This window comes from Eulemur rufifrons, chromosome 4 (genome assembly GCF_041146395.1).
Source record: "Eulemur rufifrons isolate Redbay chromosome 4, OSU_ERuf_1, whole genome shotgun sequence".
In the NCBI taxonomy this organism is placed as follows: Eukaryota; Metazoa; Chordata; class Mammalia; order Primates; family Lemuridae; genus Eulemur; species Eulemur rufifrons.
In genome coordinates, this window is record NC_090986.1 from 65,878,419 (window position 1) to 65,901,452 (window position 23,034).

A 23,034-nucleotide genomic window follows, 5' to 3' on the forward strand; every position below is an offset into this window, starting at 1 on the left:
GAAGAGGGTATCAAGTGTGTGAACTCTAAGTATTTAGGATTTTAAAAAGCTAACACTAGGTGCTGAATCAACAACTAGATGAGAAAAAGTCCAAATTAAGGGAATTTTCCTTTATGATAAGGTTTTTGGTAAATTTTGATAAAATTTGGTAATGCTATAGAATGCTCTAGCAGTAAACTTTGACTTTCCATGACAGCCTTGTAAGAGAGAAACGTAGGTGGGGCATTAGTAGAGCTTAGTAAATTCACAGTTGGTTGAATAGTTCTTTCTGAAGAACAAAAGAGGTCTCTGGTAGCTACAAGGTTTTGCCTTTGGTTATGTCCTACTCATTATTGTTTTCAGGGACCATAATAAACACTAGAAAGCTTTTTTATTTGTACAAGTTAGAAAGTAAAGAAAATATTAGATAAGATCTGATCCAAAGTTCAAAACGATTCTGATAAGTTGGCATAACAAACTTAAACTAAAAAGTGATACTTAACAGGAGTAAGCTAACTCTTCCTCCACTTAGATTTAAAATACAATTGTCTAAATAAATATATAAACAATTATTTGGTGAAAGAGCTTGTTTGGTGGTGATTTATATGAAAAAGATCCTTATATTTTAGTGATTTAGAGTGATTGAATATGCTTTTAAAAACTAATGAAATTTTAGGCTATATATTAAAAGGTCAGAATGTCAACAAAAATTTGTTTTTTGTGAGCTTAACTGAAATGGCAAGTTAAGGAGTCATAAAAAGTATAAACTTAGCTTTCTCTGAGAGCATGTAAAAATAAGTTTTAGGGGTCTTTTAGACTCACTAAAACTGTAATGACATCTCTAGTATTTTTAAATAGAAATAATATGAAATAGTGTCTATCTACAACTCTCACAGACACTAAAATGAAAAAATTCTACACTGAGAATCTTTTTTGTTAATTTAATATTTAGCTGAAAGGACAGATGAAATTGGGGCACCTATTTAAGAATTTTCTAAAGACACTTTTTTAATTTTTATTTTTATTTTTTGAGAGACAGAGTTTCGCTCTGTCACCCTGGCTAGAGTGCAGAGGTAGCTTACTACAATCTCAAATTCTTGGGCCCAAGTGATTCTCCTGCCTCAACGTCCCAAGTAGCTGAGACTACAGGAACACACCACCACGGCTAGCTAATTTTTCTATTTTCTGTGGAGACGGAGTCTCGCTCTTGCTCAGGCTGGTCTCCAACTCCTGAGCTCAAGTGATCCTCCCAGAGTGCTAGGATTATAGGCGTGAGCCTCCTTGCTCAGTCACTTTTTTGAAACTGTTTTTTTTGAAACTATGTTTTCTGCTCCAGCACAAAATACTTTCAGAAAATTCCCTTTAATTAATACTTGAAGGTTTTGGTGCAGGTATTACCTATTAATATATTGAAATAAAGACTAGGTGAAAGAGTGTCAGATTCTGCCTTGTACAATTCTCCTTTATGCTGAAGAATTTTTAGTGAAAGTAATGGTAAAAGGAGAAAAGGAAGGTCAAAAAAATTTAGTCTACTCCTCAAAATTTTTTGGCACTACTTTAGAGCTATCATGTATTCTAAAAACTGAACTGATACTGAAAGAAACTTTGACCCTTTTTATTACTCCAAATAATTCAGGAAATGAAAGCAACTTGATAGATTTTGGTGTATTAATGAAATATGCAAAGATATCTTACACTAAATTTTATAAGAAGACTACCTAGGGATATTAACAAACAAATAACCTATCAAGCAACTCAAGATTAACTTCATCCTACATGAAATACTAAAATTTACAACTTTTGAAGCTTTAATGGAGAAAAATCTTTATTACATATTTTATCTAGTCTAATGTCAAATGATTTAGCAAGTGTAAATCTCTTTCTAGGAGCAAAAGCAGAAACAACGTAAGTAATTTATATACATACAGAAATGTACAGTCTTCTGGAAAGTTTTCATATGATGTAGAGGGAGATGTATTTGATTTGTTTTCCTGTTCATTCTGAGTCACGGGCATATGATCTACACAAAAAATACAAATGTGAATAACAAGTATACCAACTTAAAAATCATTCACTTTACTATGCAAATAATATCTTCATTAACTAGAGATTCTGCCCATATGGAGCTCTAAAATTAGCAAACATTAACATTTCAAAATTGAGTCAAAAGATTTCCTGTAAATATTTTCAAAAACATTAAGAAAATATGATAGGATAAAATAAATCACTTAGAAGAGAATTCTGCTGGAGAAACTCTAGTTTGGCTTGAATTTGATCTGCATTTTAAGGCTCTATAAAAGGTCAGAAAATAGAAAGTTTATGTATCTTTTGTTTTCCCATTGTTCTACAACTGTCTTGGAAGGGAAGGGAAGGTATTTGGGTACTGCTTTTCATCTTTCTATTTGTCTTTTCATATTTCTTCACATTTTTTTTTTACACTTAATTTTACCTCATTTGTCTCTTCTTTTTATATTTCATCTGTTTTTACCCTCTCACATGACTATGATACAAAAATAAAGCTGTGTATTTAATGAACAAGGTTAGAGATTTCCTGTTCTTATTTTGGAAAGTACATATGTGGAATAGTCTATGTTTGACTTAAAACTTTTCTTACATACTTTTTCTTATAAACTGATAGGCCTTAGGCAAAAAGTGATTCTTATCTTGTCTTAGATTATTATCTTGTTAGAAACATTATTCAATAATATTTGTTAAAGCACAGTAAGGGCCAGGCACCGTGCTCACACCTATAATCCCAGCAATTTGGGAGGTCAAGGCGGAAGGATCTCTTGAGGCCAGGAGTTTGAGACCAACCTGGGAAACACAGAGAGACCCTGTCTCTACAAAAAAAATTAAAATTAAAATTAGCTGAGCATGGTGGCACGTGCCTGTGGTCCTCACTGCTCAGGAGGCTGAGTGAGGCTGGAGGATCACTTGAGGCCAAGAGTTCGAAAGGCTGCAGTGAGCTATGATCATGCCACTGCACTCCAGCCTGGGCAATAGAGTGCAACTCTGTCTCAAAGAAAACAAAAAACAAACAAGCAAAAAAACGGCACAGTAAGGCAGACTTTATTTAGGACTATTGCGATAGGTATGGGACTACTACAATGGGATTTTGCAGTGAGGGAAGAAGATTGGGCTTAATTCTGAATACAGCATTGGGAACTGGGAATTTTAGCCAAGTGGGATGGGTTTGGGAGGTGGATGGAAAAATTATTAAGTGGAAATATCAGGGGAAAGAGGGATTCTGGAGATTCTGGGTAAACAAGATTCTTGCTGAAGTCAGACCATGTTGATCAGACATCACCTGGGGATGGTGGAGGAGGAAGAATCTGATCACACACTGAGGGTGATCAAATATCAACGATAGGGATTTCTTACCAAAATGACTTAGCAGGATTCCTGCTAAAATTGGATTTTACCAGGCAGTATAGTAGTCTCCTCTTTTACTCAGGGGATATGTTCTAAGACCCCCCAGTAGATGCCTGAAACCTCAGATAGTACTGAACTCTCTCTCTCTCTCTCTCTCTATATATATATATTTTTTACATTATGTTTTTTTCCTACACATACATACCTATAATAAAGTTTAATTTATAAATCAGAGATTAACAATAACAAAATAGAACAATTATAGCAATATACTATAATAAAAATTATGTGAATGTGGTCTCTTTCTCAAAATGTCTTACTGTTCTACGTTCACCCTTCTTCTTGTAATACAATGATCTGCTAACTGAGACAGCGACTAATAAGTGGGTAGCACACACAGCATGGATACTGCACAAAAGAGATGATGACTTATGATTCAGGCAGACAAAGCAGGACAGCGTGAGATTTCATCACGCTACTCAGAGTGGCACACAAGTTAAAACTTGTGAATGTTTATTTTTGGAATTTTCTATTTAATATTTTGAGATCATGGTTGACCTTGGGTAACTGAAACCTTGAGAAGTGAAATGGTGGGTAAAGGAATACTATTGTACTCAGACAGGCCAAGGAGGAAGTTCAGGAGGCTGACAAAACTTTGGTCAAGAATCTTTGTCATCACAGTGGTCCTTTAGCACAGTTTTACTAAAAATAATAATAATAAACAAATAAAAGAATATTTTAAGTTATGAACCAAGGCTTGAGGAGCAGAGTGAGACTCTGTCTCTAAAAAAATAAATAAATAAATCAAGGTGGCTGGCTCCTTGGATAATTGGAAAACAGATATCTCTCTTTAATTACCCGGTAAAGAAAGAAAGTTTAAAATCTGATAGTTGGAGAGAGTTATAATACCTAATTAGAAAATTTTTTTGTATACCTGATTTTATGGCAACTAAATAGAAATTAAATAAGTTTTACAAATTAGGAATTTCTGATTTTTTCCCAGCTAATTTCATTGCATGAGTCATATAAATCTATATTAACAAATATGAACAAAACAAATATATATAAGCATAGTTAGAAATAAGATTTACTAAAAAACATGGAGATTCAAAATTAGTCATTGGATAAAGGGGGAAGGGGACACAATTCCTCTCAAGAAAACAGTATCCAATCCTTTATATGGGGACACAGCAAATACTGACAAAGTTATACATAAGCTGAAAGGGGCAACCTTGCAAAAATTACGGGAAAATATCTAATCCCACAATTTCCCTAGTAACAGTTTAAGATCAATCCTATGAGTTCTCTCACTAATAGGCACCCTGCAAGAGTTCTGTTTTGCACAACTTCTGAAAAGAGCTGAATGGATGGAAAAGATGTAAATCCCCCTCTTTCAAAACTGTTTTTTTGAGAATCTGCTTTTACAGAGTTCCTGAGTAAACAGGAGGAGAATGAGCTCCACATCTTGAAGGCAGAGTCACATCTCCTGTGGTAACCCCTTCTCCACGGAAAGGCAGGAAACCAAGTCTTGGACTTTGACATCCTGCTACCGCTTTTGTTATAAACTGACAGCCATCACTATTTTTTTTTTCTGTTTGTCCCCCTTAAAATTGGCAAGCCACTTGGCCTTGCTGCTGATACCCCCTTCTCTTTCTTTGGGATGCCACACTGTCTCCCTTCTTTCTCCCTCCCCCCCCAGAAGATAAAATAAATTTTACTTTGACGTATCTTAATCTCTGAGAAATCTTTCTCCACCTGCACTGTAAGCACCTAAGTAGCCTTTCCGGCCTAACAAAGTGAGAAAAAAAGGTTAATTAGTGATTTGATCACAGCTTGGGTAGTTTAGGTTGGATCCAGGATGGCTTGTTTTGACTTGAACACTAGGTCCTTTTGTTTCACTCAGTTTCAAAATTCTTTTTAAAATAAATGCAAGAAACTTTATTACTAGAAGGTTTTTAATCCTTGTATTTGCCAACAATGTCAATTACACAACTCTCCCCAAGTAATTAAAAACATTTCTCTACCACTGGCAAATATACTTTTATTTTGATAAATTTGTTACATTTCAGATGAACAAATAATATAAAAATATGAAATTATAATATAAGCCTTTCTTTTGATGAAATTACCTCAAAGACCCAAAACAAAAATCAATTTACTTTTAGTGGAAAATAAATTGTTTCAAAAAGAAAAAAAATGTTGTTTAGAATTGGTCACGTGTTACCACCTCTCCTGGTAACAAGTGAGGTTAAAAGCCTCTCTCTTGAAAAACTAATGTAATCCCTTGAGGATTCTCTAGTGCTACAGCGGCATAAGGATTATTTTGAACTAAAGACATAAGAGAATTAACAATGCAGGAAGACGTTTTCTCTGAACTTCCCCCTTTCTGTCTAAAAAACAGATCCTCCAAAAAAAAGAACTTATTTGTCATAAATCCCCTCCCATGGAAGTTTCATCCACCAGGAGAGACTGACTCTCATCACAGGAGAACAGAGGAGTTGGCCACATTCAGACAGGCACTGTTACAAACTATTGTAACTCCCAACTCTTCTCCTCAGGGTCCATTTATCTTTCAACAGTCATTTGTGCTTCCTTAAGTGTCCTCTCTCTTTCTCCCGTCTCTTCTAAAAAGTCATTTGTTCTTTCAGAAGGCCCCTCTTTCCCCTCCCTTTCATGGATTAAGGCAGTATATAATATGCTCTCAAATCTCACCACTGCTTTGGGTACTCACTTCTTTCTGTGATGTTCCTGTGCATGTAAAATTAAAAGTTAACACATTTGTATGCCTTTTCTCCCATTAATCTATCTTTTGTCAGTTTAATTCACAGTCCCAACCCCCAGCCACTGAGATAGACAAAAAGTTTTTCCTCCTCTACAATTGCTAGTATTATTGAAGAAGCTATTCTTCTAAAACTATACTTTAGCTACTAAAATTGAGAACACTTTTCAATAACAAAAGGTTTCTTTAAAACAGACTGGTGATGCTAGACTACATTTTCAGAGATTTAAAAGCCTTAAGGCTCCAAATTATGACAGTAAAACAAAATAATTGAAATTCATTGACAATATCTAACGGCATTAATTAAAATCTTATAAAGATTTTACTTCCTCAATACTTTAGCAAATTTGTGATATAATAAGATCTATGGAATGGTGATTGCGATAAAATAACTTCAATTTTTCTTTTTCTAGTCTTAGTACATGTAACATCATAAATATATATTTCGTCTGTGAAATAAATATAAGAGAAACAGTTTTACTTTAATATGTTATCATTGATTCTTCTAAATTTAATTTGTTTAGAGTCTGGAAGATTGACAGTCTAAAAACAATCTAGAAATTACCCACCAACTTATTTGTATCAGAATATGCCTTTCTAATAGTGTTCCTCACAGAAAGAGTTTATAGTGGTTAAAAGTCTTAAGAGTTCTATTTGCTCTCTTTATATGAGAAGTTTTTTTGAAGATGGCACATTTGTTCATTCTTTTCCTAGGATGCTTAGATGGGTGAGCATTTCCTATCTCTGGATAGGTAGGACTTTTCATTTAACAGAGAAAACTGTGCCTGATATAACAACTTAGAAATATGGATCCTACATTTTATTTTAAAGTATCTTTAATTAACCTGACATATTAAGGCTGGCCTGCTTCATGGCAAGAAAATATCAGAGAATACTCTAGATTGGGATTCGAGGTGTACATACCCTTTATTAAAGCTGAATTTTTACTTATAGTTGCTTCATTCACTAGAATCATTGCTTGGATGTATTCTGTCAAGGAAAGAAGAAAAGGAATAAAAACAGCATCACCAACACCTTTATTCATGATGCCAGCTATTGTGCCAAACAATTTACATAATTTATCTCATTTAATCTTCACTACTTCCGTCCAAGGTTATTATGACTATCTGTATCAGAGATAAAGAAACTGAGGCTCAGAGGTTAAACTACTTATTCCAGGTCATTCAGTTAGGAAGCAACAGAACTGGATTCAAACCTACATATATTTGACTCACGCAGGATTGAGAAGGAACATTAAAACAAAAAATAGTAGCAACATTTTTGACAAGCACATAATATATTGTCATAAGACCATCCAGAAAGTACTAAGAATAGTCTGGGGGAAAATTTGCTTTAAAACCGTATGTCCTGGCCAGGTGTGGTGGCTCACGCCTGTAATCCTAGCACTCTGGGAGGCCGAGGCCGGCGGATTGTTTGAGCTCAGGAGTTCGAGACCAGCCTAAGCAAGAGCGAGACCCTGTCTCTACTAAAAATAGAAAGAAATTATATGGACAGCGAAAAAAAAAAAATATATGTAGAAAAATTAGCCGGGCATGGTGGCGCATGCCTGTAGTCCCAGCTACTTGGGAGGCTGAGGCAGGAGAATTGCTTGAGCCCAGGAGTTTGAGGTTGCTGTGAGCCAGGCTGATGCCACGGCACTCTAGCCCGGGCAACAGAGCGAGACTCTGGCTCAAAAACAAAAAACAAAAAACAAAAAAAAAACCCCATATGTCCTGATGTAGTCAAGGAGGATTCCACATTAAAGTCTTATGTTCTACAACCAACCAAGGTTGAAGACAAAGAGAAAAAATAAAAACTTGGATGACTGAACTGACTGCCTGTGTAGAACACAAATTCTCCTTTCAAAAGACTAGTGGAGCAAGTTCTGTTTCAAGTAGGCAAAATATAGTTATATGTACTTTAATACATATAAGAAAAACTAATCTCTGAGTGATGGAGTAATGGATAATTTTTCTTTGTTATATATTTTAAGTGCCAAATGTCATATAGTGAGCAGATATTACTTTTGTAATATTCTCCCCTAAAAGACACAAAGGTAAAAAAGAAGCCTGAGATAAAAATAAATATAGTAGCCATTATTCACAAATATGTATATTCACCTAATTTTACAAACAATATTGGAAATAGAATTATACTGTGCTCTCAGAAGGCAATATTTAGTATTAAACATATTTAAAGTTTTTTTTTTTTTTTGAGACAGAGTCTCACTCTGTTGCCCAGGCTAGAGTGAGTGCCGTGGCGTCAGCCTAGCTCACAGCAACCTCAAACTCCTGGGCTCAAGCGATCCTCCTGTCTCAGCCTCCCGAGTAGCTGGGACTACAGGCATGCACCACCATGCCCGGCTAACTTTTTCTATATATATTTTTAGCTGTCCATATAATTTCTTTCTAATTTTAGTAGAGATGGGGTCTCGCTCTTGCTCAGGCTGGTCTCGAACTCCTGAGCTCAAACGATCCGCCCACCTCGGCCTCCCAGAGTGCTAGGATTACAGGCGTGAGCCACCGCGCCCGGCCCATATTTAAAGTTTTTATTGCTTCATACCTTTATTTGTTGCAGACCCATCTTTGATCTTTTGTTTCAGTGACTGCAGCACATTTTGCACTTGTTCAAATATGAAGTCTACTTTTCCATCATCTTCTAGCTCCATCCAGAAAGTTTTTGCATCATCTGTAATAAAAATAAGTAACTAGCCTAAGAGTTTAAAAAATATATACTGTAATTTCCTTAAGGCACATGTTTCAGAAAAACTTATTTGGTTTTTAAATAAAATCAAGATTCAACTGGTCTATCACTTTTTCCTTACAAAGAACTAGACACAAAGAATATGATCTAAGTATGCACATATTTCTGCTAATTTTTAAAATACATACTGAAAACTTTAGTGACATTGTTTTTTGACTGGAAAACAGAAAAATGACTTCCCCCTAGAGTGGTAGAGGGGTATACGTATAGATACACATGCATTTTTTAAAGTTTCAGGGATATAATCTCCATTGGGTATGCTTTCAGAATAAAACATCTCAATAATTACTGAAATAACTAAATGTCCAACAATATTGCTTTTTAAAAACTGTTTAGTATTAACTTTAATTTACAGGTAAAGTTATATGTATGAGCCAACATTTCCGATGGCCAGCAAGCTAACACCTTAATCAACATTTTCCTAGAGAAATAATTCTTTCAAAATTGAAAACAGAAATATGAAAGGCAATTAAAATAAATTGGCAAAAGCCAAATCTCACACTTAACACCATGTTTAAAAGTAACAAAAACACTTAAAATGTTAAGCATAATTTATAAAATATTAAAATGTATAAAATTATTTAAAATTAATTAATAGGGCCTTAAGTAAAGGAGGGATATAACACATTTTAGAAAGATTGCTTGAGTAGGCATTGGGAGGATTAATGAGCAGAGAGGGTCCAGAGAGTATACAAAAAATACATTTTCCTTAATAAAAATTAAACCCAGAATCTCCAAGTTTGGCAATGGAGGGAGAATCTTCATAAGGAAAAAGATGTAGACACCAGAGTTCCAACTACCACGGGGAAAGTCACCTTACCCAAAGGAGAACTCTGGATAATTAGGGCTGCTACCAAAACAGTAGCCTCAGGAGGGATGCTGTTTCCCTGTTAACACTGTGGTTTGATGCGTACTACATAAGACTAAGTCTATTTTTAATTCCCCATAGCATAGCTCAGACAAGGTTCAAGATTTGAAACAAATGCAATGTGAGAGGACAAAATGAATGAGAATTAGTGCTTATGAGGCAGGTAGGGGCCATGACATGGAGGGTCTTGTGTGCCATGTCAATTTTACTCTTATGTGGAAAGCTACTCAAGAGATGTAAGCATCTTATGCCATTAGATATGTTTCTCAGAAAGATCACGCAGGTGGCAGTGGGAGGAGTCAAAAATGACTGCCATTTTTCTCCACTGGGCCACCACATGGATAACAATGCTATTCATTTAGGTAGGAGATAAAGATGGACAGGTGGGAGATTCAAGTAGGGAGAGGCTCATTGAGCAAATTGGATACACAGGCTCCAGAGCAAGAGTTGGTTCAGAAATTTTCAGAAATTTTGTAGTCATTTAGCATACAAATGCTTGCTGAAGCACCACAGCATAGATGTGACCCCTTAGGGAGAATGTATAGAATAAAAAGAAAGGGTCTTCCGTAGAATACCAACATGTAAGGGATGAATACAAGGAAAAGGAATCACAGACACCTGGAAGGTAGAAAGGAAACCCAGCAGAGTAGTACCTCAGGGGTCAAGGAAAAAACAGGAGGGGTGATTAACAATCTAGGGTTTGGAGTTCAGATGTATTTGGGTCTGAATCCCAGTACTGCTACTTATTAGATATGTGACCATATCTATAAAATAGAGGAGTAACAGTAGTATCTACCTAATAGAGCTGATGTGCAGACAAGCATGTAGCAGTTAGCAAGGAATTACTGTATATTACTTAATATGGAAGAGTCTTAAGCAAAAGGAATTACTCTTTCATTGAGGAATTTTAGAGATCATTCTTCTTAGAGAGGAAAATATTTTATGAGGCAGGGATTTCCCAGGGTCCCTAAAATCATTAAGTTCAACAAAAATCACTGCTTTTAGGGAAAATTATTTTCAAAGCACTGAATGAATTATTGTTACCACATTTCTTTTCACGCACATGACTCAATACCACATACTAGGGATTAATCTTTGTTAGAGGTGGAAATCTAGATGGGAAAGATTTTCAAAGCATTTAAAAATAGCTTTTGGCAGTGATCCTGAAGGACAGCAATTGGGACTCACTATATTTTTATTTTTCAGTGACTATCATTTAAAATTATCTTAGAAATGCCAATATATGCTACTAAATTATTCTGATAGGAAATACTGAAAATGAATTATTCAAAAAGTAAATAGTAAATGCTTAGTCTTGGAACTAATTAATAAAGAGAACACTGGCAATAAAATATAAAAAAGCAAAGGCAATCAAAGAAAATAGTGAAACTACCTGGTTCTATAATAAATGTATGTAACTAAGCAATTCATATTTATTTGTTCTGGGTTTTAAATATATTGTTCCTTATGACATCCTTCTTATCCATAATAAAGTTTAATGCTCATTAAAATTGCACTTGTTCCTCACATCTTCCCTAGATCATTTTTCCTTGTCTTCTTGCTATAGAAACCTTTAGCCACAGTAATATTAAGGAAAAGGTAACCAAACTTTCTGATAAATGAAACTAATAGATCCAGTTAACAACTATGCACAAAGAGACTAAATGAGTATCACAAGAAGAAACATTTGGATGACTTTCATTTCAACAGCAGACTGTATATAGATGGTTACCTCAATGCAAACAGTTTTAGCTTCTTGCTTCTGCTCTTTATTTGTACATTGTACACATCCTAAGAGTTACAACCTAAAGCTGTAGATATTTCAGTGTATTTCACTAGAAGATATTTACAAGGAATACAAGAGAAAGCATGTGCATTGAAGATCAATTCAGTATACTATTAACATTGCTACTTGCCTCCACAAATGAAGAATACCATCTGATAACTCTAATATCTGTTTAAATTTGCTTTTACTTAGCTAGATATGACGATTTATTGCAAGACTATAACCATGAAGCAAGAAGTATAGCAGCTTTGTAAAGAATGAAGCCAATTAAATTGTATGTCTCCCAGTCTCACTTAAGATAGTCTTTGTAAATAGTCAATGCTCATGAATCATATTGATCTGAGTTCATTTGCTAGGTGAATATTTTATGGAATACTTACCAAATACATTGATAATGACCTCAGTACACAGAAACATATATACTGAGCTGCTTCAGGGCATTGGTATAGAGGATCTTTAAGGCATCTTTGGGCCTGTGATCAGCAAAATGTGGTCTGTGAACTCCTGGGGATCCCCAAATTCATGAGGCCAAACTACTTTAGAGACAGTACTAATATATTTGCCTTTTTCATTGTATTGACATTAACTGATAGTACAAACAGGCATTGGTGAGTAAAACTGCTAGTGTCTTAGGATAAATCAAGGTAGTGGCACCAAACTACTAGTAAGTCATTGTGACTTTTACCACCAATTTCACTTAAGAATATTTTTGATAAAGAAAAATAAATGAGTATAATCATTTGTACAGCCTTTACAGTACAAGGAAAAGCACTAGTGGTATTGTTTGATTTGCCAGCTAAACTAGCTGATTTTTTTTTTTTTTTTTTTTAAATAGAAGACTGTTTTTACTCAAAAGAATCACTGATAAAACTATGGGTTTTCAGACTTGGGTATCGGACATATATTTTCTTGACAATGAACAAAGTAAGCCTATCTCTTAAAGGACAAAACTGACAATATTTGCTGCTAATGACGAAATTCAGCCTACCAAGTGAAAATCAGAATTTTGGAAACTTTGCATCTACCAGCCTGAAAGTTTCTCAATAATTAACCACCTTTTTAATAAGGTCAGTAACAATATTAACAAATGTGATTTTTCTGTATTATATAATTAAATTTAATTATATGATTTATCAACATTTGGAAGATCTGCATAATTCACTGAACCAATATTGCACAAGTGGGCACTACATAATATTGTAAAATCATACACGGGTAAAAGACTCATGCAAAGTGCAAGATAGACCAATGGATTTTAATGGAACAGAGTGTAAAAAAAACCTCAACGACATGTCAGATTCCACACTGCAACTAACCTTTAAGGAATGACTACTTGTTGAGTTTTGGAGTCATAACAAAGAAAAATATTCACAATGACATGAAAGGCTATTAAAATACTCTTCCTTTTTCCAACTTCTCATCTGTGTGAAGCTTCACTGTCTTAATACAGTCAACCGGCCGGGCGCGGTGGCTCACGCCTGTAATCCTAGCACTCTGGGAGGCCGAGGTGGGCGGATCGTTTGAGCTCAGAAGTTCGAGACCAGCCTGAGCAAGAGCAAGACCCCATCTCTACTAAAAATAGAAAGAAATTATATGGACAGCTAAAAATATATACAGAAAAAAAAATTAGCCGGGCATGGTGGTGCATGCCTGTAGTCCCAGCTACTCGGGAGGCTGAGACAGGAGGATCGCTTGAGCTCAGGAGTTTGAGGTTGCTGTGAGCTAGGCTAACGCCACGGCACTCACTTTAGCCTGGGCAACAGAGTGAGACTCTGTCTCAAAAAAAAAAAAAAAAAAAAAAAAAAAAAATACAGTCAACCAAAGCAACATATGATAGCAGACTGAATGCAGAAGCAGAAGTGAGAATCTCTTCTATTAAGCCAGGCATTAAAGATATTTGTAACAATGTAAAACAATGTTATCTTTTTCACTAATATTTTTGCTTTAGGAAATAGTTGTTTTTTATATTTTTAACATGTTGGATCTATTATTTTCTTAAAAATGAGCCAATTAATATTTTTTGAAACTTCTCAGTTTCAGTTTCTAATACAGTAAATATCAATACATATTACCCACATATACTCTTTAAAGAGTATAAAATAATCCTGAGACCAAAAAAAAGTTTGAGAACCACTGGCTTAGATCATAGTCTGGTGAAATCAGAACTATGATCTTTATAACAATCCATACATTACAAGTATGTTAAAGGTAGTGAAACTATTCTGTATGATACTGCAATTATAGATACATGACATTATATAGTTGTCAAAATTCACAGAATTAATGCAGACTGCGAAGAGAATCTAACTGTATTATTATACAAATGTATAAACAACCTTGCTAAAGGGCTAGGTAGAAAAGGTGCTGATCTAAGTAACTCTTGAAATGAATGAAATCTGTAAGGTAAAGGCAAAAGGACTGCACATAAGTACTGTAATCTAATTGATAAGGCATTTTCCCACCTGGGAATGGAGTTTACAATTCTGACACTGCTACACTATACTGGAATTAAATAATTAAATAATTAAGTATATGGATGACGGGTGGTAGGAACCAAGTTTCTCACTACTGGGGTGTGAGTTTATAGATGAGCAAGGAAAGAAGAGTAGAATGATTCATGTGATGATGGATTGGAGTTGGAAACATTAGTATAAATTCATGTTTAGCTTAATACAGATACAGATGATTACATATAGAAATGTTAGTATATACATGTATTTTCTTGCTCTGTCAGCTGAGGGCCTAAAAGTAAGGACATACCAGTAACAAGCAAACCTATTACCTAGATCTTGGTTTCTAATACCATCTTCCAAAAGAAGAAACCAGAGTTAATTTAAGAAATGCCTGGGGCAAGAAATACACAAAATGAACCTGGAGCATGTTCTAAGGCTAAAAAAATATAAATATAAGGATGTACCATAAAGCAAACACCTATATTGATGAGGGTATGTCAAAGGAATATGAGCTAACTGAAAGAGCTCCCAACAGCCAAACCTGGGACAATTTTAACAAAATAAAGAAGTACTGAATTATAACCCAAAGTATAAAATAAATATCCATGAGTTTACACTGAGATAGATAAATGATTGATTGAATAAATACATGGGAAAGAAGAGCTAAATCTCCCTTGCAGGAAAATTCCACATAATTCATGTAGATACTCAGCTCTCAAGGAGGGAAAGCATAAATTGCTACTCCTTAAATGTGGGCTGCACATAGTGATTTCAAAGAGTACAGCAGGGAATGTGGGAAAAAGGAGTTAACTTTACAATGGAGAAACCTGGTAACACTACCTACGCTGGACAAGTGATTAAGCAGATTATTAACAGTGAGAAATCATGCTGATGACATGTACCCTTGACAGGATGTTATGAAAATGGCACTTTACCTCTATCATCTTATTCCCCCAAAACGCCAGTTAAATCATGAGAAAAACATCACAAAATAATTCCAATGGAGAGGCATCCTACAAAATACTTGCATACGAAATTCCAAAAAATCAAAAACAAGAAAAGTCTGAGAAGCTATCACAGTCAAGGAGACATGATAAGCAAATGTAATGTGGAATCCTGGATGGGATCTTAGAATGGAAAAAGACAACAGGTAAAAACTAAGTAAATTTGAATAAACTATGGACTTCAGTTAATAATAATGTGTAAATACCGGTTCATTAATTGTAACTTCCAAATGTAAAATGTTAATCATAGGTGAAACTAGGTACTATGTGTATTTGAACTCTCTGCACTATCCTCTCAATTTTTCTTTAACACTAAAAGTTTTCTTTAAAAAAGTCTATTTTTAAGAAAGTACATTAAAGTACTAACATAGGATTACCAATACACAATTAATTATAAAACAGTCAAAACTGGTAGATACATGAGAATAAACCCTTAATTCCCTCTAATTCAGAAAAGTTACTTGCAATGAAAAACCTTGAAAATTCCACAATTCAGCTTAAGTTGTCTATATACTTTTAAACAAAGTTTAACAATATATTCTTCAACCTACCATTTTTTTCTCCCATCTTTTGGTGTTGCTAATAAATATAAGAGTCTTCAACATTAGGTTTATCAAAGGATTGAATGATATGAATCACTTTGATTGGAGAATATAACTGGAATCCAATTGTGGTCTCTGTGAAATTTGCAGTCCTCAAACAAAATACATCATTATACCATTTTAAACCTGATATCCTTTGATACTTGAATTTTCAAATAGAAACTGTGATTGAAGAAACTTTCAGAAATGACCAACAGTCCAACCCAAAGACAAGTCCATGCATCTTCAAGAGAATATTTACAGTCGTATCAGATCACTGACAATACCTTTTTTAAAAATAAAAACCAACTCCATCTTTGGTCCATAAACGCATGAAACATTCTGTAAGAAAAACAATAAAGAATAGTGTATATCTGTAAAGAACAAGATATATAAGGAAAAAATATATTGTTATAACAACAGCTCTATCTTTTAAGATGGCATAAGCCATTACAAAAATACATATTAACTGGGAAAAATGTGTAAAATATCAAAATTAGGAATATCACAGAGAAGAATCACCTATAATCTTATCACCTATATTTAACATATTTGTTCATTAACATTTACATTATATTGTTGTTATATTGTTAGTTAACAATTAAGCTATTTCATTTTATACTTTATAAAAACATTTTCTATGGGGAAAATAATGCCAACTACGTCTTAGACTGTTGTGATGATAAGACTTGATTACTTAGAATAATGCCTGACATATGAAAACTTCAAAAAATGCTAGCAATTATTATTTTTTCAGAATATAATTTTAAAACAAAATTTGGATTTAGTGTAATAATTTTTTAATAATGTTTCCTTAATAACATATCTTGCACTTTCCTCTGTCATTAATATTTTTGTATAATACAACTAAGTGGGCATATAATGTACTTTGGTCAATAATCCATACATTATAGTAAAGATTTTAGTAATTAAATTTTAATAAATTATTAATTAGCATAAAATTCTATATTGGACATTAGGTTGTTTTTATTTTTTAGATTGTGGTTATTTTTCAGTATAATAAACAATGATAGAATAAACATACTTTATGCATATGTCTGATTATTTCCCTAGGATATATACCTAGATGGAACTAATAGGTCAAAAAAAGATCAACAATTTTCATTCCTAAGATGTTGGTCAATATATGGTAAATTCTTCTTCCACTTTCACATCAAACTCATGGAAGTGTTAGGAAATTTTTAAAAAATATAAAGTCACATTGAAAACAAAAAGGGAACTCTCTATGGACCAAATTTGTGAGGCCTCTCTGGGGAAAGGAAACAGATGGGAAGCTGCAGAGATGATACAAATCACAATCACAACAGCAAAAGGATGGATGAGCAGAAATCCCCTCAGAGGACAGGAATGCACAACTGAGAGTCTGTAAACATCTGAAGGCAGCTACATCATGAAAGAGACTTAACAAGCCCACCAAATCAATGGACTTATGTTCAAGGAGAGAATTAATAGAGCATCCTGAAAATAATTTTAAAACAAAAATGTTTGTATTTAATATGCTCAAAGAGCTAAAGAAGGAAACTCATCCATGAAATACATAATTTGAAAAATAACCTATTAGATATCTTGGGTACAAAAACAGCTGTTGAAATAAACTCAATACATGACTGAAAAATAGAACAGACTTACAGATAACCAATTAGTAAACCGGATGTTTGAATTGAGTAATTCACTGAGAACACAGAGCAAAGAAACAAAAGGAAGCATAAGACAGAATGGAAATAAGGCAATAATGACCAAGAATTTCTCAGAACTGGAAAGCACATAAGTCCACTGAGTCCAAGGAGGATAAAATTCTTAATTCAAATCACTAGATGTACTGTGACAAACTTCAGAATATCAAAAATACGAAGTCTTAGAAGCTTCCAGAAAATTTAGATTATCTAAAAGCAAAGTGTATCAGACCAGTAATGGGACTTCTCACCAGAAATGGCAGATGCAAAATACTAAAGGAAATTAAGTATGTACCTACAATTCTATGTCTTTTTTTTTTTTTCCTCCCCCCACCCACCGCTCTACAATTCTATGTCTTGCCAAGCTATTTTTCAATACTAAGGGTGGAAAAAAAAGAGACTTTTATAGACATGTAAAAAGCCACTCAGAGACTCTCTAAAAGAAATAAGGAAGTACCCTATGAAGAAAAATGAAGCTTGAAGAAAGTACTGAGGTACAAGAAGCAATAGCAAATAAATGAGTAAAACACATTAATGTTAAGTAAATATGGATTAAAATGGATTTTAATAGCAAATGAAATAGATCAGAGAAAGTAGAAGCATGCTAAATTCTTCTTTATAGAGAGGAAATCAACATTCATTACACTTTGTTGGGAAAATATAAATTTAAGAACTGTGTTGAAATGTAAAGTGAATCTACTAAAAGAAAACAGAACAAAGAAAACTTGGGGCTAGGCTGAAATTTTAAAAAATGGAAAAAGATAAAAGATACAAAGGGAAGCACAGTAAATAAGATAATAAGGCCAAATATGTAAATAATCACAATAAAGGCAAATATGTTAACCTTACCTATTAAAGGACAGACTCTCAGATTGAATCATACCTAGCTATGATTATTTTTTTTTTTTGACACAGGTTCTCACTCTGTTGCCCAGGCTGGAGTGCAGTGACGAGATCATGGCTCACCACAGCCTCGAACTCCTGGCCTCAAGTGATCCTTCTGCCTCAGTCTCCCAAGTAGCTGGGACTACAGGCATGTGCCACCACGACTGGCTAATTTTTTTTTTTTTTTCTGTAGAGACAAGGTCTCATTATCTTGCCCAGGCTGGCCTCAAAACTCCAGGCCTCAAGCAATCTTCCCACCTCAGCCTGCCCAAGTGCTGGGATTATAGGCATGAGTCACCACATCTGGCCTGGCTATGATATTTTAAAATAACAGACCCACTTAAATTACACAAAATGTCAAAGAAAGGTTGAAAATGAATCGATGTGAAAAAAGACACACCAGCAAATATAAGAAACATTCATATCAAATAAGAGTTTAATATGAAAACCAATTAATATCACTGAAATATATAAAGCAAAACAAAAAAACACAAGGAAAATGTACAAATCCAAAATGTGGTGGGAGTGTAACAAATCTTTCTCAGTAACAGACAGATAAACTGGGCAAAAAATCAGGATACAAAGGATTTAAATGACAGATAAATTAACAAGCTTAATCTAATAAATGTATAGAACTCTGCACCCAATAGAAAATACATTTTGTTGGGGAACAAGAATGAAATCTACAAAAATTGACTGTGTACTAGATCAAAAGAAATTCAACAAGTTCCAAAGGAATATTACACAAGTAGTCACTGAATGTAGTAAAAATCAAAATGAGTAACATTAATGTTACCCCCCCCCCCACATTACCTCTGGAAATTTAAAAAACAAATTTCCAAATAATTTATGGCTTACTGAGGAAATCAAAGTAGAAATTGAAATATATTTAGAAATGGCTATCAGTTGAAATAATATGTATCAAAACCTGAAGGATACTGTGTGAGTGCTCGAGATAAATATAAAGAAACTGAAAATAGAAAGAATATAAAAAAAAGAAAAAAAAGAAAAAAAAACCTGAAGGATTCTGCCAAAGCAGCATGCAGAGAGCTATTTAAGTCTTACATGAATTTTAATCATCAGAAAAGAGAAAATTGAAATTATTGAATTAAATATTCAATTAAAGAAGCTGGGAAAAGATCAGCAAAATAAATAACAACAAAAGGAAAATATAGCTAAAGCTACTGGAGAGATTTTTAAATATTTTAAGGTTCAAACAATTTTATACTGATGAATTTGAAAGCACAGATGAACTGAACAATTTTCCAGGAAAATATAAATTACCAAACAGGCTCAAAAAGTGAAAATCCCACGTAGATGAATAAGTATAAAAAATTAAGACAATAAAAATCTTACCAGACCTTCATGCCACACATCCTCGCCCCTCACTCTCAGTATACCAGGTCCATAGTTTTATAGATGAATTGTACAAAGCTTTCAAGGAATGGATCATTTCTATCACATATAAACAGAGCAGGAAAAATATGGGAAGCTACTCAACTCAGATTAGTATAACCCTGACACACAAGGAAAAAAATTCAAGGCCAAAATCACTTTTGGGTGTAGATATAAAAATATTAAATAAAGGTATCTAGCAGTAGATACTGTGTACTACCAAGTAGGGTTTATCCCAGGAATACTCAAAAAGTTTAACTTGAAAAGTTTATCAATGTGAATTCCTGTATTAACGATGAAGGGAGGAAAACTATCATCTCAGATGCAGAAAAAAAAAACAGTTAAAGTTAACTATTCTATGGAGGGGGGGTACCCTTAGCAAACTAGGAATAAAAGAGAACTTCCTTAATCTTATAGAGACTACCAAAACCTAGCAGCAAACATCATAGTCAATGATGGAACATTAGAAGCATTTTCATCAGTCAGGACCAGGATGAAGACACTTGCTATCACTACTCTTATTCAATATTGTACTGAAATCTTAGACAAGTGCAGTAAGATAAAAAGAGACCTAAAGATTAGAAGTAGAGAAAAATCTATCTGTAGAACAAATAAATAAAACTAACAAAAAGTAAAGTCAAAAGCCAAGCAAGGAGTTGAGAGAAAATGTTTGTGACATATTTTTAAAAAAGCTACAAAAAGGAGTCATAATTAACCATAGATATGAGATTTTAAAAATGATACAGGATACACAGTAATTAAGACACATAAAGAATTCTCTAAATCATTAAGAAGACGACCCAACAGAAACACAGGCTTTTTAAAGAAATTATGGAAATTTATATAAGTTATAGGTTAACAAACTTATGAATACATAATCCAACCTTAAATCATAGAATGAAAATTAAATTAAAAATCAGTATCATTTTCAGCCATCAAATGGACAAAAATAAAGATAATATCTTGTGTTTGTCTAAACTGTAGGGAAAGATAAGATCTTGTGTTGGTCTAAATTGTAGGGAAATTAAACTCCAACTACTCGTGGGATGTGTAAATTAGTAGAGGTGTTTTGGAGGCAAATTTAGGATGACCTATTAAAACTAAAAAATGTCCGTAACTTAAAAACCAAGCAATTCCACTTTTAGGTATATATTCTTGAGAAATAGCACATGTGCAAAGAAAACACAATAATTTTCCTTGCAGCACTGTTTGTAAGGTGAAAAACTGGAAACAATCTAATGTCCATCAAGAGAAGAGCAAAATGTGCTCTCTTTCTATATATAAAACACATATCAAACAGAATAGGATTTAATATGAAAACCAATAAAAGCGACAAAGAGAAATATATTACATTAACAGAACAATTCAGTCATACAATGGAACACTATGCAGCAGGTAAAAGAAATGGTCCATAAATATTATAATGAGCTATAAATAACCTGTATACACTGCAAAAACACTCAGGAAATAAAGCCATAGAATGATACAGTACACTATTTCCATTAAAAAATTACAAACGTTGGCTGGGCGCGGTGGCTAACGCCTGTAATCCTAGCACTCTGGGAGGCCAAGGCGGGAGGGCTGCTTGAACTCAGGAGTTCGAAATCAGCCTGAGCAAGAGCGAGATTCCCACACCCCCCCCATTCTCACCTGCCGTTTCTACCCCCCCCCAAAAATTACAAATGCATATATGCACATATACAGAATATATAAAAATGTTAAAAAGTATAAAAGAGGACTTGAAGGCTCTGTACCAAAGTCTTCAGTGGGGTTGAGGGGAGGAGGAGGAGGAGTGGGGAGACATTCAGGGATTCTGGATAGTGTTCTTTGTCTCTAAGGTTCTAATTTTGTAAAAAGAGAATGTAAAAACGTACTTAATTTTAAAAATTAAGTATATGTAGGTTTTCAAAAACGAATTGTCCATTTTAAAGCCTTCTATAACATATTGTCAAACCGCCTTTCAGAAAGGTTCTACCAACTTATATTTCTCACCTAAGCACACTGAGTAATAGCTTTATTTAAAAAAAGCTCTCACCAGTGTTGTTCACACCTTCTGAAAATTTGAAATAAGTGAACTTACAAAAGACAACATATTTAAGAAAATTTGCAAAATACAATAAACCATGAAGGAGAAAATTTAAATCACACTCTCATCTTCCAGAGACAGCCAGTGTTAATATTTCAGAGTAACTGAGATTTTAAAATGTGTTCGTTTTTCCCCCTTCTTTTTCATTTTGGCAAATTGTCTGCTTCATTTCAGTATATGATTCCCTTGTTTTTAAAAATAGGCTCTTAAGATGCCGTGACCATTTCTTCTCGGCTCCTTGTTTTAATTATGACAGTAATGAACGTTTACTGAATATAAAACCACGTGTCAGTCACGCTTCTGAAGACTTCATGTGTACCTATTTAAGCCTCATAGCAATCATGTAGGATAAAGTAGCATGCCAGCTTTTCTGATGAGGCGTATCATGCTTTAGGTGGCAGAAGCAAAGTAAGGAACCAGGCAGCCTGGTTGCAGAGCCCATGTTTTGATTACTACACTCTATCGCCTCAAAGTTACCTATTCTCCTTGGCTTTATGCATTATTTACAGAACTTATTGCAGATTTCCCAATGCCGAAGAACACAATTAATTACATACTTTTCTTCATTTTATTTAATTACTTATTGGGTTGTGGTTGATGAGAGTCAGGAGGTCTTAGTTTCTAATCTCAACTCCATGATCTTGGATAAATGATTTCACTTGCTGTATTTAGGGCTTGTGTAATCTTACCTGTGAAATGGGTCAGTGGTTAAACCTCGAAGTTCTGCTTCTGGATTTTATACTGCTATCCATTTCCTCCAGCCCCTTTTACAGCCTCGGGTTCCCAGCTGCTTAGGAATCAACTTTCTTTAAGGTGTGCACCAAGAGACAGAGATGGAAATGGGGGTTGAGAACTCAGTGTGCCCCGGTCCCTTCTCCAGCCCGGGACTGCACTTGGGTGCAAGGAGAAGGCAGGATGCAAGCGCGAGGGCTCCGCGGCGTTTCCAGGTCCTCTGACAGCCTGGCCAAAGGAACCGTCGGGGGGGGCCACCGAAGGCCGTGCCTAGGCTACACTGGCTCCGCTCCGTTTTTCACACCGCACCTGAAGGCTGCACCCCGCGCACTCTGCCCGCTCCTGTTGGCAAAGCTAGATTCCTCCGCCGCTTGGACTCTTTTCCGACTGCACGCCGCCGAGACCCTACGGCCCCAGGTGCCCTCTGGCCGGGAAGTACTTCCTTCCTTAGCCCTCTCGTCTGCAACCACTGTGCCTCCTCGCTTCAGCGGGGTAGGAGGTAGTGCGCCACCTCTAATGTTCAGGCCCACCTAACCCGATCACTAAATGGGAGGAGTCCGACACCAAAGGCACTGGCCAGGAGCCCATTGGTCACCCACCCGGCCGAGTCACACCTCACAAGCTCGACTCGCGTCCCGTCTGAACAGCAGCGCCGCC

At 34.8% G+C, this 23,034-nt stretch overlaps 1 protein-coding gene across 6 annotated transcripts in view; it reads right to left on the reverse strand.

Moving 5' to 3' along the window:
* Positions 1–22,802, reverse strand: part of SETDB2 (SET domain bifurcated histone lysine methyltransferase 2) — a 47,902-nt gene extending 25,100 nt beyond the window's left edge. For 2 of the 6 annotated variants that reach the window (XM_069467706.1, XM_069467705.1), the window contains exons 1-4: positions 15,556–15,618; positions 8,693–8,818; positions 7,055–7,120; positions 1,906–1,999 (exon numbers count right to left, since the gene is read on the reverse strand). In XM_069467706.1, the coding sequence (XP_069323807.1) occupies positions 1,906–1,999; positions 7,055–7,120; positions 8,693–8,818; positions 15,556–15,571 (302 nt within the window). In that variant the 5' untranslated portion in view covers positions 15,572–15,618. Of the gene's footprint in view, positions 1–1,905; positions 2,000–6,063; positions 6,100–7,054; positions 7,121–8,692; positions 8,819–15,555; positions 15,928–22,334 lie in introns of those variants that run through there. The other 4 variants (XM_069467707.1, XM_069467704.1, XM_069467709.1 and 1 more) reach the window with 4 other exon arrangements.
* Positions 22,803–23,034: the final 232 nt, after the last annotated feature.